This window comes from Rana temporaria, chromosome 9, assembly GCF_905171775.1.
Source record: "Rana temporaria chromosome 9, aRanTem1.1, whole genome shotgun sequence".
In the NCBI taxonomy this organism is placed as follows: Eukaryota; Metazoa; Chordata; class Amphibia; order Anura; family Ranidae; genus Rana; species Rana temporaria.
Window position 1 is genome coordinate 35,051,710 of NC_053497.1, and position 22,701 is coordinate 35,074,410.

At 44.3% G+C, this 22,701-nt stretch overlaps 1 protein-coding gene across 2 annotated transcripts in view; it reads left to right on the forward strand.

The window, feature by feature from the left end:
- The window catches only part of LOC120913294 (estrogen-related receptor gamma-like), a 101,043-nt gene extending 79,664 nt beyond the window's left edge, over window positions 1-21,379 (forward strand). For both annotated transcript variants that reach the window (XM_040323152.1, XM_040323151.1), the window contains exons 6-7: window positions 749-1,018; window positions 20,949-21,379. In XM_040323152.1, the coding sequence (XP_040179086.1) occupies window positions 749-1,018; window positions 20,949-21,193 (515 nt within the window). In that variant the 3' untranslated portion in view covers window positions 21,194-21,379. The remainder of the gene's footprint in view (window positions 1-748; window positions 1,019-20,948) is intronic.
- The last annotated feature ends 1,322 nt before the right edge of the window (window positions 21,380-22,701 follow it).

The window sequence follows — 22,701 nt, forward strand, 5'->3', positions numbered from 1 at the left end:
AAAGATACGCCGTTTACATAAGGCGTTTTCAGGCGTAAAGTTATTCCATCAAATAGCTGGACTAGTCAATGTTAAGTATGGCCGTCGTTCCCGCGTCGAAATTTGAAAATTTTACGTCGTTTGCGTAAGTCGTCAATGAATAGGGCTGGACGTAATTTACAAAACCAATACGTCCTTGCGGCGTACTTTGGAGCAATGCACACTGGGATATGTACACGGACGGCGCATGCGCAGTTTGCAAAAAAACGTCAATCACGTCGGTTCACAAGTAATATACATAAAACACGCCCCCCACATCCTCTTTGAATTAGGCGCGCTTACGCCGGCCAATTCACGCTACGCCGCCCTAACTTAGGAGGCAAGTGCTTTGTGAATACAGCACTTGCCTCTCTAACTTACGGCGGCGTAGTGTAAATGCCATACGCTACGCCCCTACCTGAATCAAGCTATCTGAATCTGGGAAACTGTGAAAATTCGGTGTGCCTGGCTGTGCAGAGTGGGGGATCCCATTTCACCTGCGGCTCCTTAGGAGGTGCGCTGAAAAGTTGCTGGAGTGCTCCTGTATCCACGGGAAGTTCATACAAATATAATGTGCACAGAACAAAGGAAGAAAGTATAAATAAAGTAACGGGGAAAACTGTATTTGTCAATCAGAACAATTGAATATTGGTTTCCTTTACAATGCTTTATAAAACAAAGTAAATTTCGCTCCATTTAATGTCTTTTCCTCCATTTTTCCTCCTCTTAGGTTTCTCTGTCCTTTCCCTGGCGGATCAAATGTCTCTCCTGCAGAGCGCCTGGATGGAAGTCTTGGTCCTGGGCATCGTCTATCGCTCTCTAGAGATGGACAACGAGCTGGCAGTTGCAGAGAACTTCTTGTTGAGCAGGGAAGAGTGCCGTAGCTCTGGCCTCTTGAACCTTCATTCTGTACTTCTCCAGCTGGTCAGGAAATATCGCAAGACAAAGTTGGACAAAGAAGAATTTGTCACACTAAAAGCCATGGCTCTGGCCAACTCAGGTACTGAAATAGCAATGTTCTGATGCAGTGGCGGCTGGTGCTCAACATTTTTGGGGGGTGCAAACAAACTGAAAAATTCTGAAAAAAAACACATCAATTGCAGCCTCACTATGCCCATCAAATGCAGCCACTGTACCATCAAACGCAGCCACTGTACCATCAAATGCAGCGACTGTAGCGTCAAACGCAGCCACTGCGCCCATCAAACGCAGCCACTGCGCCCATCAAACGCAGCCACTGCGCCCATCAAATGCAGCTACTGTGCCCATCAAATGCAGCCACTGTGCTCATCAAACGCAGCCACTGTGCCCATCAAACGCAGCCACTGTTCCATCAAACGCAGCCAATTTGCCCGTCTAACGTTGCCACTGTGCCCCAAGTGCTGCCACTGTGCCCCTCGTCTGCCCGTCACTTACCTTGTCTCGGGTGGGCAGCGGGTGACGGCGGTAGGCGGCGAGCGGTGTCCTCCATTTCTTCCCCGATGTCTTCTCCCGCCCGCTCCTCCTCTGCTATGATTGGACGCCTGATAGGAGTCCAATCACAGCGCCTGTCGTTTCAGCAAATCAGGTGAGATTTAACACAGACCCGGTGCACCTGATTGGCTGAAAGGGGGTTCAATGTTAGCAAAGCGAGTTCCTTCGCTTTGCTAACATACAGCTGAGTGACAAGCGAATGCACAGCGGTGCGCCCGCTTCTCACATTTTTGGGCGCCTATTAGAGCCGATGGCTCTAATTAGGTGCTTCCAAAAAAAAAAACACTGCTGTTATTCAGGTGCCCGAAAAGGGGCCGGACACCTGAATAGGGGGTGTCAGCAGCGACCATAGATGGATTCATGCAATTCAGACTTATCTACATTTTTGTCACACGAGGTGGATTTTTAAACAACTTCCTACTAGGCACTTTTACCCCCTTACTGCTCAGGGCTGAGGGTTGCCAACTAGGAGTTTTTTTTTAACTAGGCTTCTGAGGGGACAGAAATAGCCTACAGGTAAAACCATAAAATGAATAATTATTTTACAAAGCTGCACAGTTTTTTATTATATCTTCTGTGGCTTCTTGACTGCATTGACTAATTTATGGAAAAACCTAATTTTAAGTTGGTGGTAAATATAAGTTGTCAGCTTGATATGCACATAGGGCAGTGATTGCGAACCTTGGCACGCCAGATATTTTGGAACTTAAAGCGGAGCTCTTCCGTTTTTTTTTTTATAGCTTTTATTTAAAGCGGGAGTTCACCCAAAAATCAACTTTCTGCAGTTAGATCCAGCATACTGCTGACATCTACAGTATGCTGGTCTTTTTTGGTACTTTTTGGTATAGTTTTAGCAGTAATTCTTCTATGCCTCCGAGCGGGGATTACTTCCTGGTATAGGCGTTCCCTTCAAGACAAGCAAGTTGATTGACAGCCTTCGATAGCACGTCACGGCTTCCGAAGATACACGAGTGACGCTTGGCAATTTACGGCGCCTGCGCAGTCAGCTCTTCACGGCAGGCGCAGGCGCCGTAAACAGCCAAGTGTCACCTCGGCTTTTTTCGTTAGCCGTGACGCGCTATCGAAGGCCGTCAATAAACTTGCTTGCCTTCGGGAACGCCCATTCCCCGAAGGATTCCCCGCTCGGAGCCATAGAAGAAATACTGCTATAACGATAAGTACCAAAATAAAAAAAAAAGACCAGCATACTGCAGATGTCAGCAGTATGCTGGATCTAACTGCAGAAAGTTGATTTTTGGGTGAACTCCCGCTTTAAAGCGGAACTGCAGTCTGCTCTCCCTCTGACCACGTTGCATATTGTTTTATATATATTGTGATTCTGTACTTGCCAAATATGCTCTAGAAATCTCCCTCCACTGAGTCTGGCTGCAGCCATTTTAACTGTGGGCAGCTGAAGCTGCTGCCTGTCCACTTCCTGGATCTACACAGACACACATAGACACACCTCCAGCTCTGCAGCTCTCATTGGCCTTCTGATTCACCCCCCCCCCTACCTTCCTGGCTAACTCACGAGAGTGAGAGAGAGAGAGGTGTGCATGATGTCATAATTGTGGGCTTTTTCGACCAGACAAGAGACAGGAAGTGGGCTGTACAGTAATACCCTGGATTACAAGCAAAATTCGTTCCAGAAGAATGCTTGTAACCCAAAGTACTCGGAAATCAAAGTGAGTTTCCCCATTGCAAATAATGGAAACTCGGATAATCTGTTCCACAGCCATTGCGTTTCTATGCAGTACTGCATGTAGCCAGAGGTGCGAGGGCTCCGGAGACAGTGGAAACCCTCGGAGACTCTTGGAGACCACATGGAGATGCTCGGAAACTACGCTCCATTCCTGATTGTCTCCGAGCGACACCGGCGCCCCCGCACCTATGGCTAAATGTGGTACTGCACACCCTAGATTCTTGAATCCTGCTCATCTTGCGAGATAACGCTTGCAAAGCGGGTCAGGATTTTTTTTTGTAAAACGCTCGTAAACCGCATAACTCGCAATCCGAGGTCTCACTGTATAAGGTTTTACTGGCGGAAAAAAAATGTTTTACTATCCAAAGTTAAAACAACAAGGGCAGAAGATTTAATAGATGGAAAGTTGAAAAAATTACCGAAGGTCCGCTTTAAGCATGCATGGCTATGCACTATACAGATAACCATAGATCCTCTCTTACCTATGTGGAACAATCAGTGTTGCCAACCGTCCGTATTTTTATGGACAGTTCGTAAAACCAGGCAATTTTTTCCCCTGTTCGTAAATGTCTGTGGTTGCGGAAATGTGCCAGTAAAAATAGCCGAGGTCGGTTCGGCTTGGAACTGCGCATGGAGATTGGAGGCAGGGGGTGATTGGAGGCAGGGGGTGATGGTGGCGGTGGTGGCACCGCAGAGGGGGATGAAGGCAGGGGGAGATTGGTGGCAGGGGGAGATTGGAGGCGGGGGTGTTAGTGGCAGGGGGTGATTGGAGGCAGAGGGTGTTGGTGGCACCGCAGAGGGGGATGTGGCACCATAGAGGGTGGGGGTGGAGACAGAGGTTGTAGGTGGCACCGCAGAGGGGAATGGAGGCAGGGGGTGATTGGAGGCAGGGAGCCTGGGGGAGATTGAATACAGGGGGAGATTGAAGGCAGGGGGTGTTAGTGGCAGGGGGTGTTGGTGGCACAGCAGAGGGGGATGGTGGCATCGCAGAGGGCGGGATGGAGACAGGGGTTGTTGGTGGCACCGCAGAGGGGGATGGAGGCAGGGGACGATGGAGGCAGGGGGCCAGGGGGGGAGATTGGAGGCAGGGGAAGATTGTGGCACCGCAGAGGGGGGTGAAGGCAGGGGGTGTTGGTGGCAGAGGGGGATGGAGGCAGGGGGTGATGGAGGCAGGGGGTGATTGGAGGCAGAGGGCCAGGGGGGGAGATTGGAGGCAGGGGGAGATTGTGGCACCGCAGAGGGGGGTGAAGGCAGGGGGTGTTGGTGGCAGAGGGGGATGGAGGCAGTGGGTGATGTGACTAAATAATTTGCCCTTTTTATATCAAAAATATGTTTTTTTTACCTTAATATCTACCTTAAATCACATTGCTATTTGCCTAGCGTACTTGTAGTCTATATAATGAAATTTGCACCTAAAAATTTAATTTAGTAACTTTTGTCAAATGCCAGTAAAAATGTGGCTGCGTCAGTAAATTTCAGGTGTCATGACAGTAAATTTCAATCTGGTAGGTTGGCAACACTGGGAACAATGCTTTCAAATTTTCCCTCATAAACATTAGACTAGGGTGTACCAGCGCTGTAATGTGTCCATGGACATCACAGTCATTTACCAATTCCGCCAGAACTGACCAACGATCGTCTGATTCTTATGATAATTATCGCCATAGGTATCTCCCTTTCGTTTATCTACCACTCTGGCCAATTCCATCCAGTACTGATCTTGATATAAGATTTCAGCCAGGGGATGATCACACTGACAGCTGTCACTGGCTTCAACAAATAGACAGCTCAGTGTTATCGATGGATGCCTCTAATGCCGCGTACAGACGGTCGTTTTTTGCGATGAAAAAAAACGACGTTTTGAAAAACGTCATTTCAAATGACCGTGTGTGGGGAAAACGTCGATTTATGTCTTGAGAAAAACGACCAAAAAAAAATTCGAACATGCTCGAATTTTTTGTGTCGTTTTTCAAAACGTCGTTTTCTGTGTCAATTAAAATGATAGTGTGTGGGCAAAACGACGTTGAAAACGACGTTTTAAACCCGCGCCTGCTCAGAAGCAATTTCTGAGACGGGAGCGCTTGTTGTGGTAAATCTACTGTCCAGAATGGCTTCAGCACATTCGTTCGTTTTAATAGTAATGAAGAAAAGACTGCGCAGCATTTGACACAATGCATTTAAATGCTACACTAAAACCCTAGTTTGTTGTGGCTCATCTTGTTACATAGTTCTGACAACCTTTTTTGTTTTTGAATTATTTTTGTTAATTTTTTTTTTTTTTTGGTTTATGCACATCTCCATGTCCCTTTTTTATTTTGGGTTGTTTAATGTATTTGAGCAAATGAATACCATGTTTAATGTTTGTTATTTTGGAGTGTGTGAAGTCACCACAACAACATAATATCTTATTATGCAAATTACCCACAAGGAGGTTGTTGTCCCTTGTTAATTTTTTTTTTTTTTTTTTTTTGGTGAAATGTGTTTGCCTCCTCACTAATGATCTCTATATATGTTTCAAAAAAACACATGTGAACTTTTTTCAGAAACAAACAAATACATTTATTCATGTATAAAATAAATAAAATAAACTTAAACACATCTGTCAAACCAAAACATATAAACAAAAAAAAAAAAAAGCCCGGAATAAAGTAAAGAAGACCCTGCTTGGATTTTGCAAGGCAAGGGTCCAGCAAGCAAATAATCCAGGCTGGCAATGCCAATGTTTTGGGATTAGGGGCACCATCTCCTCACTTCTTCCTCTTTGGTTGAGGCTTCCCTGCAGGCTTCCCTGCAGCCTTCCCTGCAGCCTTCCCTGCAGCCTTCCCTGCAGCCTTCCCTGCAGCCTTCCCTGCAGTCTGCCTCCTCGGGGGCTGGGTTTCATGAGCCAAGTTTGTGGCAGGAACCAGAGCAGGCTCAGGAAGAGGAGGAGAAGGATCAGGAGCAGGAGAAGGAGCAGGAGTAGGAGAAGGAGCAGGAGTAGGAGAAGGAGCAGGAGAAGGATCAGGAGCAGGAGAATGAGCAGGAAGAGCAGAAAGCACAGGAGTGGGAATCAGCCCAAGATCTATATTCTCATGTAGGTTGCCCAGTGAGGCCATGCTTATGGCCTTGAATATGATATATTCGCAGCGCACACGCTGGGCCCGCTCTAGATTTTGTAGCTTGGCTGCGATGAGCGCTGCGAATCCCTCTTCCTCAGATGGTTGTTCTCTGATGGCCGCAGCTGCTTGACGGAGAATGGCCTGGGTCTCCTCCTCCATTTGCATCAGTCTCCTTGTTCTTTTTCCTGGAGCGCGAAAAGGAGGGATCTGGGAGATGCAATCCCGCCTGCGTGACTCCTGTATCCCACTGGGGCCTGCCACCTCCTGGCTCCGAGTGGCCTCTGCCTCACCCTGTCTCCTTGTTGGGCCTGCCACCTCCTGGCTCCGAGTGGCCTCTGCCTCACCCTGGCTCCCTGTGGGGCCTGCCTCCTCCTGGCTTTGCTCTGTGTGTGTCTACAAAAAAAAGGATATTATTTAATTTTTTGGCTTCATTAATCACACACATTTTACAAATCATGACATATGCGAAGTGAATGCGGAAATAGATTTAAATGAGGCCCGCCATCCCTAATTATGTTGCCCCTTACCCAGCTTCAGATATTTGCCCCCTGGAGTTGTGTGGGGGGGGGGGGTTGATGCTGACTGAACCTGCTAAGTAGGGTGCGTTTCTCAAAGCTAGGAATGTCTGTTTAGTTAAAAAAAAGTAGAAAAAATGTTAATGAACACAAAGTTTGTTAGATATCTGTGACCCCTTCCAGGTGTCTAGCGTTTACCCCCCTAATGGCGTAACATAAAATTACCCACAATCATTATGACCTCTGCATTTATGTATCTTGTCCCCATTCTGTTTTGGCCGTATTGGCTATTGCTATTTTACCAATGTTTTGACAACTCAGCTAAATTTTACACCACTTCTAACCTACATTTCTAATCATTATTATACTTTGCATTTCATTAATTAGTATTAAAATGCAATACCTGGCTCGATGGGTCACAATCTGTGTCCTCCATGAAGTCTAGATCTTCATCAGATGTAGCCTGCTCTTGGCTGCCGGGAAGACTGGACTGATTCCTTGGGGGAAGGGTAGACACGGATGCCCGTGTTTCGAGCTGGTCATCAATGAACTGCATCTGACCATAGTACCACAGGTTGGGTTTGTAGATGCTGTCAGCTGCAGCTCCAGATCTCATAGAGGCCAGGACTTGTGACCGTTGGGTCCTGTAGGTGCCCCTAATCGAATTAATTTTGTTTTTGACCGTGTCAGTAGTTGCGTGTGGGAGCCTTGGGCTAACAAATGCAAGCAGGGTCTCCAGTGCTTGCTTCCTGGCATCTTTGTTTTTGTTGATTTTGCTTTTTGTTTGCCAGAGCACAGGAAGTTCTTTCCAGCGTTGTATAAACTCCGTGAAAAATTCTGGCTCCTTGAAGGGGTCCATAATTTCTGTATGTAAAAATTAAATAAAAAACAAAGTGTCAGTAAAGCCACTACTACTACAACAAGCTTTTACCCCAGGGATCTGCAATTAGTGGACCTACAGCTGTTGCAAAACTACAAGTCCCATCATGCCTCTGTCTCTGGGTGTCATGCTTGTGGCTGTCAGAGTTTCACTATGCATCATGGGACTTGTAGTTCCGCACCAGCTGGAGGTCCGAGAATTGCATTTCCCTGTTTTACACCATATCATCTAGCCCACAAACTGATCCACTCTTCAGTAATAGAAATGTCAAAAATAGAGTTACGTACCGTCGTATTTCACGATCGTTTACTTCCGCCTTTTTCTTCAGACTGTATACGTCGCTTTCAATGACGTCGGATCCCTTTAAACACTGCGCACGTGTGACGCAACGCACGATACCCCGCCCCTGACGTTCCGTCTCGTCCTTTACACGCCCCTTTCTCGTTCTTTTTTTGTGGGTGTGATTTATGGTGTTGGAAGACAAGCAGCAAAAAATGTCAGGCTCAAGACATGAGGTAGGCCAGGCCCAGGCAACAGGAAGATCCAGGCGGAGGTACAAGGCCAAAAACATGGCATTCCAGGAGATGGTAGAGATGGTCACCATCTTCACTAATGAAGATTATGATGGGAAGCACGGGCCTTACCTGCACCCCAATAAGGTTAAGGCGGACATTACTGATAAAGTAATCAGAAGGCTCCGGCTGAAATTTGGTGAACGCAGGTCAAGAGAACAAATAAGAAAGAGGTGGTCAGACCTGAAAAAAAGAGAGCCAGAGCAACTTCGGGCAATAAAAAGATTGATTCGAGCAAAAAGTAAGTGAATTTTATGTTCCCTAATTTTAGGTGTTTGTTCTTTGTGCCATGTGCTTTTCCATTCAGGTTGAAATGTATTTGTGTGGGCACTAAAAATTGTCGTATGTGTTGTCGTTCATTCGTTAATTTAACTAATATAAAACGACGAGATTCCCGATAATTTGCAACATGCCTATTTCACATGGACAAATTGTAGTGCAATCACTGTATCAGCCACAAATAAAAACGTATTTGTCTGATTTATGTTATAACGAACGACGACTCATACGACCATTTCCTGTGTTCCCAAATATTCCAGTTACAATAAATTTATTGGGTTTAATGTGACATCAATTTGTAAACATTTATGTACATGTTTACCTAATTAGATCTTAATAATTTCGATATAAAATATGCACAAAAAGGACAGTGTACTCAGCAGAGGATTTATACACATAGGGATTTATTTGTTTGAAAATTGTGAGCTAAAGTTTCATCTAAAATTTTTCCATTGTGTTTTCCCTTTCTTCAATCTCGTAGGGCGAAAGGAAGCATCAAGGCAGGACGCAAGTTCACAAGCCACACCCCCGAGGGATCTTGATGAATGTGAACCTGCCACCACATCTGGTAAAGTATCATATTCAAAAGATACCCAGGTAATGTAGATGTAGGAGAAACATATTTGTAATACATGGTTTGCTTGCACATTTCAGGAGCAACTCGTGCTGGCTCCTCAATTGACAGGGACACTGCCCAGCTCCTCATTGCCGAAATTTGGTCCTGCCGGGAAAAAAATGAAGAACTACAGATAGCAGCCCGGAAAATAATCAAAAATGCTAAAAGTGTTGAGGTCCAGTTGAAAAATTTACTGGATGTTTTGGGTAGGGTGTGAAAAAAACCAAAAAAAAAAAAAAAAAATTATTTCATCTCATTCTTGAATTACAAAAAAATACAAAAAAATAAAAAAAAAGATTTTATATATGTTGATTGATCAAAAAAATACAAAAAAATGAAAAAAAAGATTTTATATATGTTGATTGATCAAAAAAAAAAAAAAAAAAAAAAAAAAAGATTTTATATATGTTGATTGATCAAAAAAATACAAAAAAAAAAAAAAAAAGATTTTATATATGTTGATTGATCAAAAAAATACAAAAAAATGAAAAAAAAGATTTTATATATGTTGATTGATCAAAAAAAAAAAAAAAAATGAAAAAAAAGATTTTATATATGTTGATTGATCAAAAAAATACAAAAAAATGAAAAAAAAAAGATTTTCTATGTTTACTGATCAAAAAAATAAAAAAAAAAATAAATAAATAATATGTGATTTTACTTGTTCGACCAACCAAAAAACACATGTGAGACTGAAAATTTGGTTTCACAAAATATGTAAAATAAAAATTATGCAGATCAATATATTTGTGGCTTGTTATTTTAGATCAATGATGACATTAAACCTAAAAAAAAGTGAAATTTAGGCTGGGAACATAGAACGAGGAAGGATATTTAGTCCATCCAAAACACATGCAACTATGATAACCTAGGAGACAAAGAAAATACACAAACATTCAAAACAATAAGAACAAAAAATACAATGTTTCTTGCATAAAATATTTATTATGTTCATTCACCAAAGATCAGGCATTGGAATGGCCCCCCTACCCATAAAATAGTCAACATATGCCTGGCGCACTGCACGTGCGTTTCGGGGGGCCAAGCCTGGATGGCCTGCCTCATGGGCCGCCTCTGGGACATCAACTCCCTCATCAGGCAATAATGTCAAATAATTTGAAGAATGTCTTCGTAGAAAGTTATGTAATATACAACAACATAAAATAATATTGTTCCACTTATATTCTGCCATGTTTATGGCGGTTAAAAACAAGCGAAATCGACTGACCATAATGCCAAACGCATTTTCCACCACTCTTCGGGCTCTGGCCAGCCTATAATTAAAGACCCTCCTCTCATGGGTGAGGGCACGTTGGGGAAATGGCCTCATGAGGTGGGGACCCAAGGCAAATGCCTCATCACCAATAAAAACAAAGGGCAGCCCCTCTTCATTATCCTCCGCACGTGGCAATGCAAGGTCCTCCGCCTGAAGCCGTTGGGCAAACTCGGTCTCGGCAAAGACCCCGCCGTCTGACATCCGCCCATTTTTCCCCACATCAACATAGAGAAAGTCATAATTGGCAGACACCACCGCCATCAGTACGACACTGTGGAACCCTTTGTAGTTGAAATAATGGGATCCAGAATGGGGTGGTGGCACGATGCGGACGTGCTTGCCATCAATAGCTCCTCCACAGTTTGGAAAATTCCATCGCTGAGAGAAGTCCGCTGCCACAGTCTGCCATTCCTGTGGTGTTGTGGGGAACTGTAAATAAAGCAGAATTTTTTTTTTAAGATAGTACATTACTAACAGAATATCAGCAAAGATTATTGGATCCTAAAAATAAAAAATATTAGTTCAGGTATTATTGTAAAAACAACAATATTAAGGGATCACTAAGCAGATTAATCACACCCTCTCATGGTAAGAAAAATTAACATAAAAGTGTGATGGGGGCCCCCCCCCCCAAGATCAGTTTGTGACCTCCAAAAAATGATGGTTTAACATCAAATTAATACAAATAGACAGTTACAAAAATAACATTGGGGGGGGGGGGGGGGGTTGGTCGTGCACTACAATGGAGAAAAAAAATCAAGGGGGATATAGGGACTAAGCTAGGTGGGTTTGCCACTAACAAAATAACCCAAAATGGACATGTGGGCTAGATAAAAAATGCATGTAGGACCCAAAAAAAAAAAAAATATACATGCATGGAGACAAAGGTAACATTACCAGCATATTATTAAAAAAAGGTTAATTAGGGACTGTTTAAAAAACAAAAGAAGAAACATAGTCTATGCATTTAAAGGACAGAACTTACCTTAATATAGTCCTCCTGCAAAACCTGGATTATGGCAGAACACGTCTCCGGGATTATGACGCCCAGAGACTGGGGGGAGATGCCCGTCGAGAACTTCAAGTCCTGCAGACTTCTCCCTGTTGCAAGGTATCGCAACGTAGCAACTAGCCGCTGCTCAGCAGTTATGGCTTCCCGCATATTGGTGTCCTGCCTGGTGATATATGGCGACACCGAAGCCAAAAGCTGCTGGAATACGGGGTCAGACATCCGAAGAAAATTCCTGAAATCATCAGGGTTATTTTCTTGGATCTCCCGCAGCAGAGGCATATGAGAGAACTGGTCCCTGCAAAGAAACCAGTTCTTGGCCCACAAAGTCCTTCTCCTCCTCCTCAAGGACCGGAGCCGGGATGCAGCACACATCATAACAACATGCACAGCACGATCTCGGCGACGAGAACGTACCCGCAACATGGCTAGAAAACGGTCGTCAAATCAGATCGGACTAAAAATTCTGCCCTGAAGTACAGAAAGGCCTCTGAAGAACGACCTGCAAAACAGCAACGTGCACACAAGAACGCACTTGCAAAACAAATACGTCCTAAATACAAGCACTGTATCACAGATCCGACTACAAATACACAAACTGTACGACAGAAAACGAAATTTTAAGCACAACCACTGAAAAGCACGAATCGTCTCTCACCAAACTTTTACTAACACGCAGCAACACGATATCAGCAAAAGAGGGCGTCTTCCGCATGCAAATTACCCTTTATAGTCCCGTCGTACGTGATGGACGTCAGCGCGCATTGCTAGAGATTTTGCAAAAAACGATGGTCTGTATGCTACATCGTTTTTGAAAATGAAGTTTCAAAAACGTCGTTTTTTTCATCACATCAAACGTCGTTTTTTTTTTCATCGCAAAAAACGACCGTCTGTACGCGGCATTAGAGTTTGGCACAACCGATCAATAATGTCCCGAGGTGTTTTGTGTGTGGCATGGTTTGGAACAATAGAGGGCGGTGGGGGAGGAGTTCTTTCCTCGCAGAGTAATCAAAGGTTTTGAAGCCTCCGGCAATCTATGCACTAAATAGACTTGCTTCATTTAGATATGTGTCAGCGCTTTATTTGGACGCTTTTCATACAACTTTGCTTTTCGGTTTGTGACACTGGAGATCTGAGCTACAGATACAGAATAGGTTCTATTTTGTAGTTTATTATTTTTATAAATACTGTACATGGAATTCCTGTGAACCTCTTTCTTGTACATAGACTTACATACAGTGGGGCAGATCCACGTAGAACGGCGCATATATCCGCCGGGCGTAGCGTATCTAAGATACACTACGCCGCCGTAACTTTTTTTTTTCGTATCCTCAAAGAATTTGCGCCGTAAGTCACGGCGGCGTAGTGTATCTTTGGCGGCGTAAGGGCGCGGAATTCAAATGGATGTGATGGGGGCGTGTTTTATGTAAATACGTTGTGACCCGACGTAAACAACGTTTTTTTTTGTCCGTGGGGGTATCCCAGTGCGCATGCTCGAAATTAAACCGGAACAAGCCAATGCTTCCGACGGTGACGTCATTCTACGCAAATCTCTATTCGCGAACGACTTACGCAAACAGCGTAAAAAATTCAAAATTCCACACAGGAACGACGGCCATACTTAACATTGAGTCTGCCTCATAATAGCAGGGGTAACTATACGCCGGAAAAAGCCGAACGCAAACGACGTAAAAAAATGCACCGGCCGGACGTATGTTCGTGGATCGGCGTAACTAGCTAATTTACGTACTCAACGCGGAATTCGACGGAAACGCCACCTAGCGGCCGGCGGAAAAATGCATCTACGATCCGACAGGCGTACGAAGACGTACGCCTGTCGGATCGATCCGAGATGAAGTCGTATCTTGTTTTGTAGATACAAAACAAAGATACGACGCGGGAAATTTAAAATTACGCGGCGTATCAATAGATACGCCGGCATAATTCTTTTGTGGATCTGCCCCATAGCCTTGAAAAAGTATTCATACCCCTTGAAATTGTCAACATTTTGTCACGTTACAAGCAACAACGTAAATGTAATTTATTGGGATTGTATGTGATAGACCAACACAAAGTGGCACATAATTATGAAGTGGAAGGAAAATGATAAATGGTTTTCAATATGTGTTACAAATAAATATGTGTAAAGTGTGGCATGCATTTGTATTCAGCCTCCTTTACTCTGATACCCCTAACTAAAATCCAGTGGAACCAATTGCCTTCAGAAGTCACCTAATTAGTAAATAGAGTCCACCTGTCTGTATTTTAATCTCAGTATAAATACAGCTGTTCTGTGAAGCCCTCAGAAGTTTGTTAGAGAACCTTTGTGAACAAGCAGTGTCTTTAAGGCCAAGGAACACACCGGACATGTCAGGGATCAAGTTGTGGAGAAGTTTAAAGCAGGGTTGGGTTATGAAAAAATATCCCAAGCTAACTTCTAAGGTTACCAGAAAACTCATCTTATATATTATGACGGGTGCCAGGATTACACTCGCAGCTGCATGGAAAAAGACTAATGTTTCCATCCTATATATGAAAAGAAAGGTCACATGGATTATGGAACAAGAGAAAAGGGTCTGCTCCATGTTGGATAAGTCTACTCTTTTCTATGAAATCTGGGAACCTTGGTTGGAATACATGGGGATAACTTATACTCCGTGAAGGTTTTGATGACATCAGTGTCTTTTGGACGATGCTGGTAGATGGCAGGCAGGCTAATTTTCTATCTCTCCTGATTTTCTTCTGGCTTTCTTTTTTCACTTCCTCTCTTGTCTTTTGTCACTCCTTTCTTTTTTTCTTCTGATTCTTCTTAGGTTTTATCTCATTATTTTATCTCTGGGGATAGAATCCTTAAGATTTTTGGTCCTCAGTTTGTTTTATTTTGAAAAGATAAGTTTATGTTTAAGTAATTGAAGGATTCTACCAAACCTTTGAAATAATTAGATTTGATGGGGATTCCGAATTTTTTTTTTCGGTTATCGGAGAGTTCCAGTTATAGTTATTGGAGGGAGGGAGGGAGGATTGGAGGTTTTGCTCAACCTCTTGGACACAGAAAGTTCCCGTTAGGGGTGTCGGAGTGGTTGATGCACTCCGGATATCTTATCCTTTAATTATTCTAAGTAATTTAATCTGGTACACTCAATTAGTTTTATCCCTTATATAACTTATTGTGTGATAACGCTAGACCTAGGAATTCCTTGATATATGAAAATATTCTGTTTCTCTTTCAAGTTTAAAGTATTACTTTGAAATAGTCTTTTAATTTAGCTTATGTGAACTGCCTTACTTTCACCACATGGCGTAGAGCATATACGATGGATAGATATAAGTGGCAGTTAATAAGACAGGAATGATTGAAGTGGTTGAATAAGCTAAATCTGGAAAAAAAAAAAAGACAGGAATGATTATTATGAATTGAAATGTATTTAAATTATTATATTTCTGCGTGCTATTGACTTATTTCTTGCTAATTTAATACAAATGTATGTATTTATTTTATTGAAAATAAACTTAAATTTGAATGAAAAAAAAAAAAAAAAAAATATCCCAAGCATACTGTACTGTAGAGTACTGTTCAATCCATCATCTGAGGATGGAAAGAGTATGGCACAACTGCAAACCTACCAAGACATGTCCGTCCACCTAAACTGACAGGTGGGGCAGGGAGAGCATTCATCAGAGAAGCAGCCAAGAGGCCCATGGTAACTCTAAGGCTGCATTCACACCTGAGCGTAGCGTTTTTTAACGCGACAAAACGCAGCGTTTTTTACCGCGATTTTTTACAGGTCTAGGGTCATTAATGTAAAACGCCCAAATTCGAGCGAAAAAAAAGGGTCCAGAACTTGTTTGGGCTACAGGTGTTCGGAGATGTGAACCATCTCCATAGAGAATAATGTAGTTTTTCCCCTCTAGCGTTTTGATTTCCGCACGAGAATCGGCTGTTGCTGCAGCCCACTAACAGTGCGAAATTTGTACGAAAATTCTTTGATACGATTTTCGAAAGAAAATTCTTTCGAAACTCGAACCATGATTGGCCGGCTTTAGTCTGCAAAAGACTTAAGACTGGGGTGGAGGTTCACCTTCCAGCAGGACAACGACTCTAAACATACAGCCAGAGCTACAATGGAATGGTTTAGATCAAAGCATATTCATGCGTTAGAATGGCCCAGTCAAAGTCCAGACCTAAATCCAATTGAGAATCTGTGGCAAGACTTGAAAATTGCTGTTCACAGACGCTCTCCATCCAATCTGACAGAGCTTGAGCTATTTTGCAAAGAAGAATGGGCAAAAATGTAATTCTCTAGATGTGCAAAGCTGGTAGAGACATCCTCAAAAAGACTTGCAGCTGTAATTGCAGGGAAAGGGGGTTCTACAAAGTATTGACTCCGGGGGGCGCTATACAAATGTACCCCACACTTTTCACATATTTATTTGTAAAAAAATTGAAAACCATTTATCATTTTCCTTTCACTTTGTGTTGGTCTATCACATAAAATCCCAATAAAATACATTTATGTTTTTGATTGTAACATGACAAAATGTGGAAAATTTCAAGGGGTATGAATACTTTTTCAAGGCACTGTAATACATGCCTTGACATGTTCTAAACAAAGATGGCCATATTTAGAGTTTTTATTGGTGTTTGATGAAATTAAATGTCTGCGTTCCTACTTTCCAAACTGTCCACATTAAAAACCCAATAAAATCTATCTTTCATGATTTGATGAGGATGATATGGAGACCAATTCACTGACACAATATGGCTTTTAATATTATTATACAGGATTTATATAGTGCCTACAGTTTATTTAGCTCTTTACAATATAAAAAGGGGAGACAATACAGTTACAATCAGGGGCGGACTGACCATTCAACCATGCACTAGGGCACTGCCTGAGGGCCCCATGCCACTAGGGGGCCCCATCAGGGTTGCCAGCCTCAGTAAAACCAGGGACAGTATGTACAAATCTGTGTTTTTTTTTTGGGGTGGCAATTGCTCTTTTGCCCCCCCCCCCCCTGGATCCGCCCCTCTTTCTGTGCTGGGGAGTGGGGATGTCACTGCTGTGGGAGTGACAATTTCTGTTCTGAGGGGTGTAAATTTCTGTTCTGGGTTGCTGGGACTTTGGTGCCTTAGCTACTACTGACCCCTGCACTCTTTGCATTACACAGTACTGACCCCGGTACATTACATGCTGCACTGTGTACATTATACACTACTGACTCCTGCACTCCATATTACATACTACTGACCCCTGCACTCTGTGTGTTGTATATTCCCAATTCCTGTGTGCTTTGTATTACCACGCATTCTATGCGTGACATACCACTGACCCCTGAAATTTGTACAATACAATCTCCTGACCCCAGTACATTACATACTCTTGACCCCTGCATGTTATACATTACTTACTCCTGACCAGGGGCGTTGCTAGGTGGAAAAAAGAGCAGGGGCTTCAGCCCGAAGTCCAATGCCAGAAACTGGGGGGGGGGGGAGAGATGGTGTATGTGATGCAGGCTTTTTTTTTGGCTGGGCTGTGACCTACCTGACCTACATACACTGACCTACCCACACTGACCTACCTACACTGACGGTAGTGACCTACATACACTGCCCTACCTGACATACACTGACCTACCTACCTACATACACTGATGGTAGTGACCTACATACACTGACCTACCTGACATACACTGACCTACCTGACCTATATACACTGACCTACCTACACTGACATTTACATACACTGTATCTGACCTACCTCAGCTCAGCCATGGTGCGAGGTGTCACTGCAGGCAGTCAGTCCTTCCGTCAGTTGTCCGAGGAGGAGAGGAGAGCCGAGGAGCCTGGGGGGTGGGAGAGCCGAGGAGCCTGGAGGGAAGCCGGAGGTTGAGGAGAGCCGCCCGACCAATGTGGTGCGGTGGCTGCATTGTAATTCCCACCTGATGGACGTCACACGTCCCGGCATTGGACCAGTGGGACGTCCATCATAGGCATTGCGCAGGCTCCAGAAGGCGGGACCTGCTATGGCACACGGCCGCACTCGGTTTACATTCGGCGGCGCTCGGGAACAGATTGGTCCCGGCGCTCGCCGCTCACTCTGGGCTGACAATGCAGACCTGCCAGCATGAGACTTGGGGCTTTTTTCGGGGGTCACATTCGGGGCTCCAGCCCCCCTAGCCACCCCCTCTCAACGCCCCTGCTCCTTACATCTTGATATTACATATTTAAAAAATTGTGGATACAAGGACTGTACCATGTGTGGTAGTTGGCTTAGGTTCTTTAAGCCCCTCCATAGACATATTTTATTGTGGTGATGATTATGGAGATTAGCCACAATGGTCTTCATCTTATCACAGGGGCAGGAAGAGTATTTATTAATTAGGATGTTGTAGGCCCATGGACCTCTCGCTCACAACATGGCCTTAAAAACGTTTGTTGTCGTGTTAATTATGAGATGCAGAGATGGAAGCATCTTCCCGGCATCAGTGCTGATGTGCTGTGCATGGCCAGGTTTCCTCAATTAATAACATAATTGATGTAATATTGTACACGGCTTGTCTGGATGTAAGATTTGTGGCTTGAATGGTAAAATCGGAGAGAGATTTGTGGTCATGTTACAATAGACCTCTGCGTCTGTCCTGCTGCAGAAGTGATTACTGCTTGTACAGCCACAAGACTGATCATCTCATTATTAAATAATCCATCACATGTATTGATCAGGGAATTTCTAATGGCTTACTCTTAAACGGCACACTCCAATCAAAACTGAAAATGAAACCTTAAAGCTGAACTCCAGGCACACAGCTAAACACAAAGGCCCAGATTCAAGAAGCAATTGCGCCCGTGTAACCATAAGTTACACGGCGCAATTGCTTACTTGCTCCGGTGTAACGAGTGCTCCTGATTCAGGAACCTCGTTACACCGACTGCAGCCTAAAATCTGCGCGGCATAAGGCTCTTATGCCTTGCAGATTTTAGGCTGCATTCTTGCGTGTGCCGCTAGGGGGCGCTCCCATTGTCATCAGCGTGTAGTATGCAAATTGCATACTACCAACTGATTCACAAACTTGCGCGGGCCCCGCGCAAGCCAGGTACGGAGTTTCCGTACGGCAACTTTAGCGCAAGGCTGCCCTTTCTAATAGCAGGGGCAGCCAATGCTAAAGTATAGCCGCCGCTCCCGCGCCGTGAAATTTGAATTTCACGGCGTTTGCGTAAGTGATTCGTGAATGGCGCTGGACGCCATTCACGTTCACTTTGAAGCAAATGACGTCCTTGCGACGTCATTTGCCGCAATGCACGTCGGGAAAGTTTCCCGACGGAGCATGCGCTGTACGCTCGGCGCGGGAGCGCGCCTAATTTAAATGATTCCCGCCCCCCGGCGGGATCATTTACATTGCGCACGCTTACGCCGGGCAATTTTGCTGGCGCGCCCTCGCAATTCATGGAGCTACTGCTCCGTGAATCGAGGGCAGCGCAAAATATTTGCGTGGGCGCAGGGCAAAATCGTTGCCCTGTGCCCGCGCAAATATAGCGCAATTCTACCTGAATCTGGGCCAAAGATGTAGTACATCCCCTATGCATACCTCCCAGCTGTCCCTGATTTCGAGGGACTGTCCCTGATTTGGAGCAATGTCCCTCTGTCCCTCATTCTCCTAATTTGTCCCTCCTTTTGGTCTGATCTATATAGATGTATATAAAATGCACTTTTTATCTATCAAAAAGTGTTTCTCATCTGATTTCTAAATTGCTGCATTTGTAAATTCCAAAAGCCAATATAAAGGAATAGTAGTGGTAAAAAAAGCACTTGTGGGTTTAACCAATCTTATTTTTTTGTACAATTCTCCTTTAAGGGGGCGTGGCAAGGGGTGTGTCCTATGCCTGCATAATTTTGCTGATAGGTGTCCCTCATTCCCATCTCAGAAAGTTGGAGGGTATGCCCCTGTGCTCCTTCATCCAGAGTGGAGGCACTCTAATTAAGGAGGTGTGTTACTGCAGAGGCGGCTCTAGACTTTGTGAGGCCTTAGGCAAAACTTGACATGGGGCCCCACTCATGCCCATGATGGGAAAAATAATTCAAGGAAAGGGGCCTCTTCCCCACAACCCTGGCCGGTGGCGTCCTTTTTTCCCCAAAAATAGAGCTTTCTTTTGGTGGTATTTGATCACCTCTGCGGTTTTTATTTTTTGCGCTATAAACAAAAATAGAGCGACAATTTTGAAAAAAATTCAATATTTTTTACTTTTTGCTATAATAAATATCCCCCAAAAATATATAAAAAAATACATTTCTCAGTTTAGGCCGATACGTATTCTTCTACCTATTTTTGGTAAAAAAAAATTGCAATAAACGTTTATCAGTTGGTTTGCGCAAAATTTATAGCGTTTACAAAATAGGGGATAGTTTTATTGCATTTTTATTATTATTATTTTTTTTACTACTAATGGCGGTGATCAGCAATTTTTTTCGTGACTGCGACATTATGGCGGACACTTCGCACAATTTTGACACATTTTTGGGACCATTGTAATTTTCACAGCAAAAAATGCATTTAAAATGCATTGTTTATTGTGAAAATTACAATTGCAGTTTGGGAGTTAACCACAGGGGGCGCTGATGGGGTTATGTGTGACCTGAAGTGTGTTTACAACTGTAGGGGGGTGTGGCTGTAGGTGTGACGTCATTGATTGTGTCCCCCTATAAAAGGGATGACACGATCGATGACGCCGCCACAGTGAAGAACGGGGAAGCCGTGTTTACACACGGCTCTTCCCGTTCTTCAGCTCCGGTGACCGATCGTGGGACTCCAGCAGCGATCGGGTCCGCGAGTCCCGCGGTCCCGGAGCTTCGGACCGGGTCGCGGGCGCGCGCCCGCGACCCACGGCTGGGTACTAGTACAGGACGTATGTGGATGTGCCCAGCCGTGCCATTCTGCTGATGTATATGTGCGGGAGGCGGTCCTTAAGTGGTTAATAACTAATGGGCGGGCGCCACCCGGTGATGTCACCGGGTGAACCCGCCCCCTTGTGAGGTCATTGACTGAGGGCATGCTGGGTCAAATGACATCACAAGGGGTGGTGTCACCGATATTCACTGGTTGTTCGGGACACTGGGCTCTTAACACTGCCTGAGCACAGCAGCGTTAAGGTCCCCTGTCCCTCAAAACTGGAGTAATGCATTGGATAAGTTAGGCGCCCGCTAGGCCCCTGTGAGTGCGAGGCCTTAGGTGATGCCCAATTTGCCTAATTAAAGAGTCGCCTCTGTGTTACTGGCCAGATCTCCAGGTGAAAGATGGAAAAACAAGCCTAAACAAATAAAACTAATGCAGCCACGACATGTAATGATATGTAAGCTGCAATATATTACATGTTTTGTTTTGGGTTTAATTCTGATTTACCAACATGCCTGTAGCAGTGGAAATAAAACTAGTTGAAAAGATTTGTTCTCGTCTAAAAATGTTTTTCTTTTTTTTGTTGTTCAAATATATAACATTGGTTTTCCTTGTGTTGCCCAGATTCCAGCAGCATCGAGAACGTGGAGGCTGTTCTGAACCTACAAGATCGTCTTCACGAGGCCCTTCAGGACTATGAGAGGGAGCACCACGCCGAGGACCCGCACCGGTCTGGCAAACTCCTCATGACCTTGCCGCTACTCCGCCAGACAGCAAACGAAGCCGTGCGCACTTTCTGCCAGATAAGACTGGAGGGGAGAATCCCAATGCACAAACTTTTCCTGGAAATGTTGGAGGCCAAGATGTGACTGATGGAGCTCCATCTACTGTACAGGAGCCCCAATGGATGAGCCATGAGCCCCAAATATCTGGACACCGGACAGCAGCTTCTGTATGTACCAAGAGTGGAAATAACCAGGGCCAGTGGCGTAGCGTGGGTTGTCAGCGCCTGGGGCGAGGCAAGTAATTTGCGCCCCCCTGACCCATGGACTTACCTATTTTCAGCTAGCTCCAGTCTGGTCACATGATCCACTGTGTGAGACAGCAGTGGCTGTAGGGAAGAGGAGAGCGTGCTTGATAATGACTGGTAAAGCCTGGAGTGGTGGCATCATGCGTATGTTCCTATGTCCCATCTGTTGCTGGCGCTCCCTCCTCTCCACACTCGTGACAGCGCCCCTCTTAATTTTGCACCCGGGGCGGTGGCCCCCCTCGCACCCCCCATGCTACGCCACTGACCAGGGCTCTCTTCGCAAAAGTTCCCAACAGATGCCCATGGCCATTGGGATCTTACAGAGTGGTCTGATGATTGAATCTTCAGCCATTGGTAACATTTGGAGATCTGCTGTTGGGCTGGTGCTAGGGCCCGTGATGGGCCATTGTCTGGAGAATATAGTCTACATACAAGGAGCACACTGTAGATAATGATTTGCTTCCAGGAAGTGAGAAGACCACATGCTCATCCCCCATCGTCCAAGCGTAGATTAGTTTACAGAACATAATGCTGTCAGTCTTTTTTTTTTCGAGAGGACGGTGATCCCTGAAGAATGGATTTCAGCTGCTGCCACAAACACATAATGAAAGCTGTAAACACGTGTGTTGTATTGTGAGATCTCCATTGTGTAAGCGGAGAATACTAATGTTTATAATGTATATAAATATTATATTCCTTCAAAAAGCAGAATCTGTCTCTTCTGTCTCACGTGTTTTTAACCACTTCAGCCCCGGAAGAATTGGCTGCTGAATGACCAGGTCATTTTTTTGCGATTCGGCACTGCGTCCCTTTAACTGACAATTGCGCTGTCGTGCGACGTGACTCCCAAACACAATTGACGTCCTTTTTTTCCCCCCACAAATAGAGCTTTCTTTTGGTGGTATTTGATTACCTCTGCGGTTTTTATTTTTTTGCGCTATAAACAAAATAAGAGCGACAATTTTGAAAAAAAGCTATATTTTTTACCTTTTGCTATAATAAATATCCCCCAAAAATATATAAAAAAACTAATTTATTTCTCAGTTTAGGCCGATACGTATTCTTCTACATATATTTGGTAAAAAAAAAATCACAATAAGCGTATATATTGATTGATTTGCGCGAAAGTTATAGGTCCAGATTCTCGTATCTCGGCGTAAAACTATACGGGCATAACGTATCTCGTTTACGTTACACCACCACAAGTTTTAGGGGCAAGTGCTTTATTCACAAAGAACTTGCCTGTAAAGTTACGGCGGCGTAGCGTAAATCTCCTGGCGCAAGCCCGCCTAATTTAAATGATCCGGGTAGGGGGCGTGGATCATTTAAATTAGGCGCGTTCCCGCA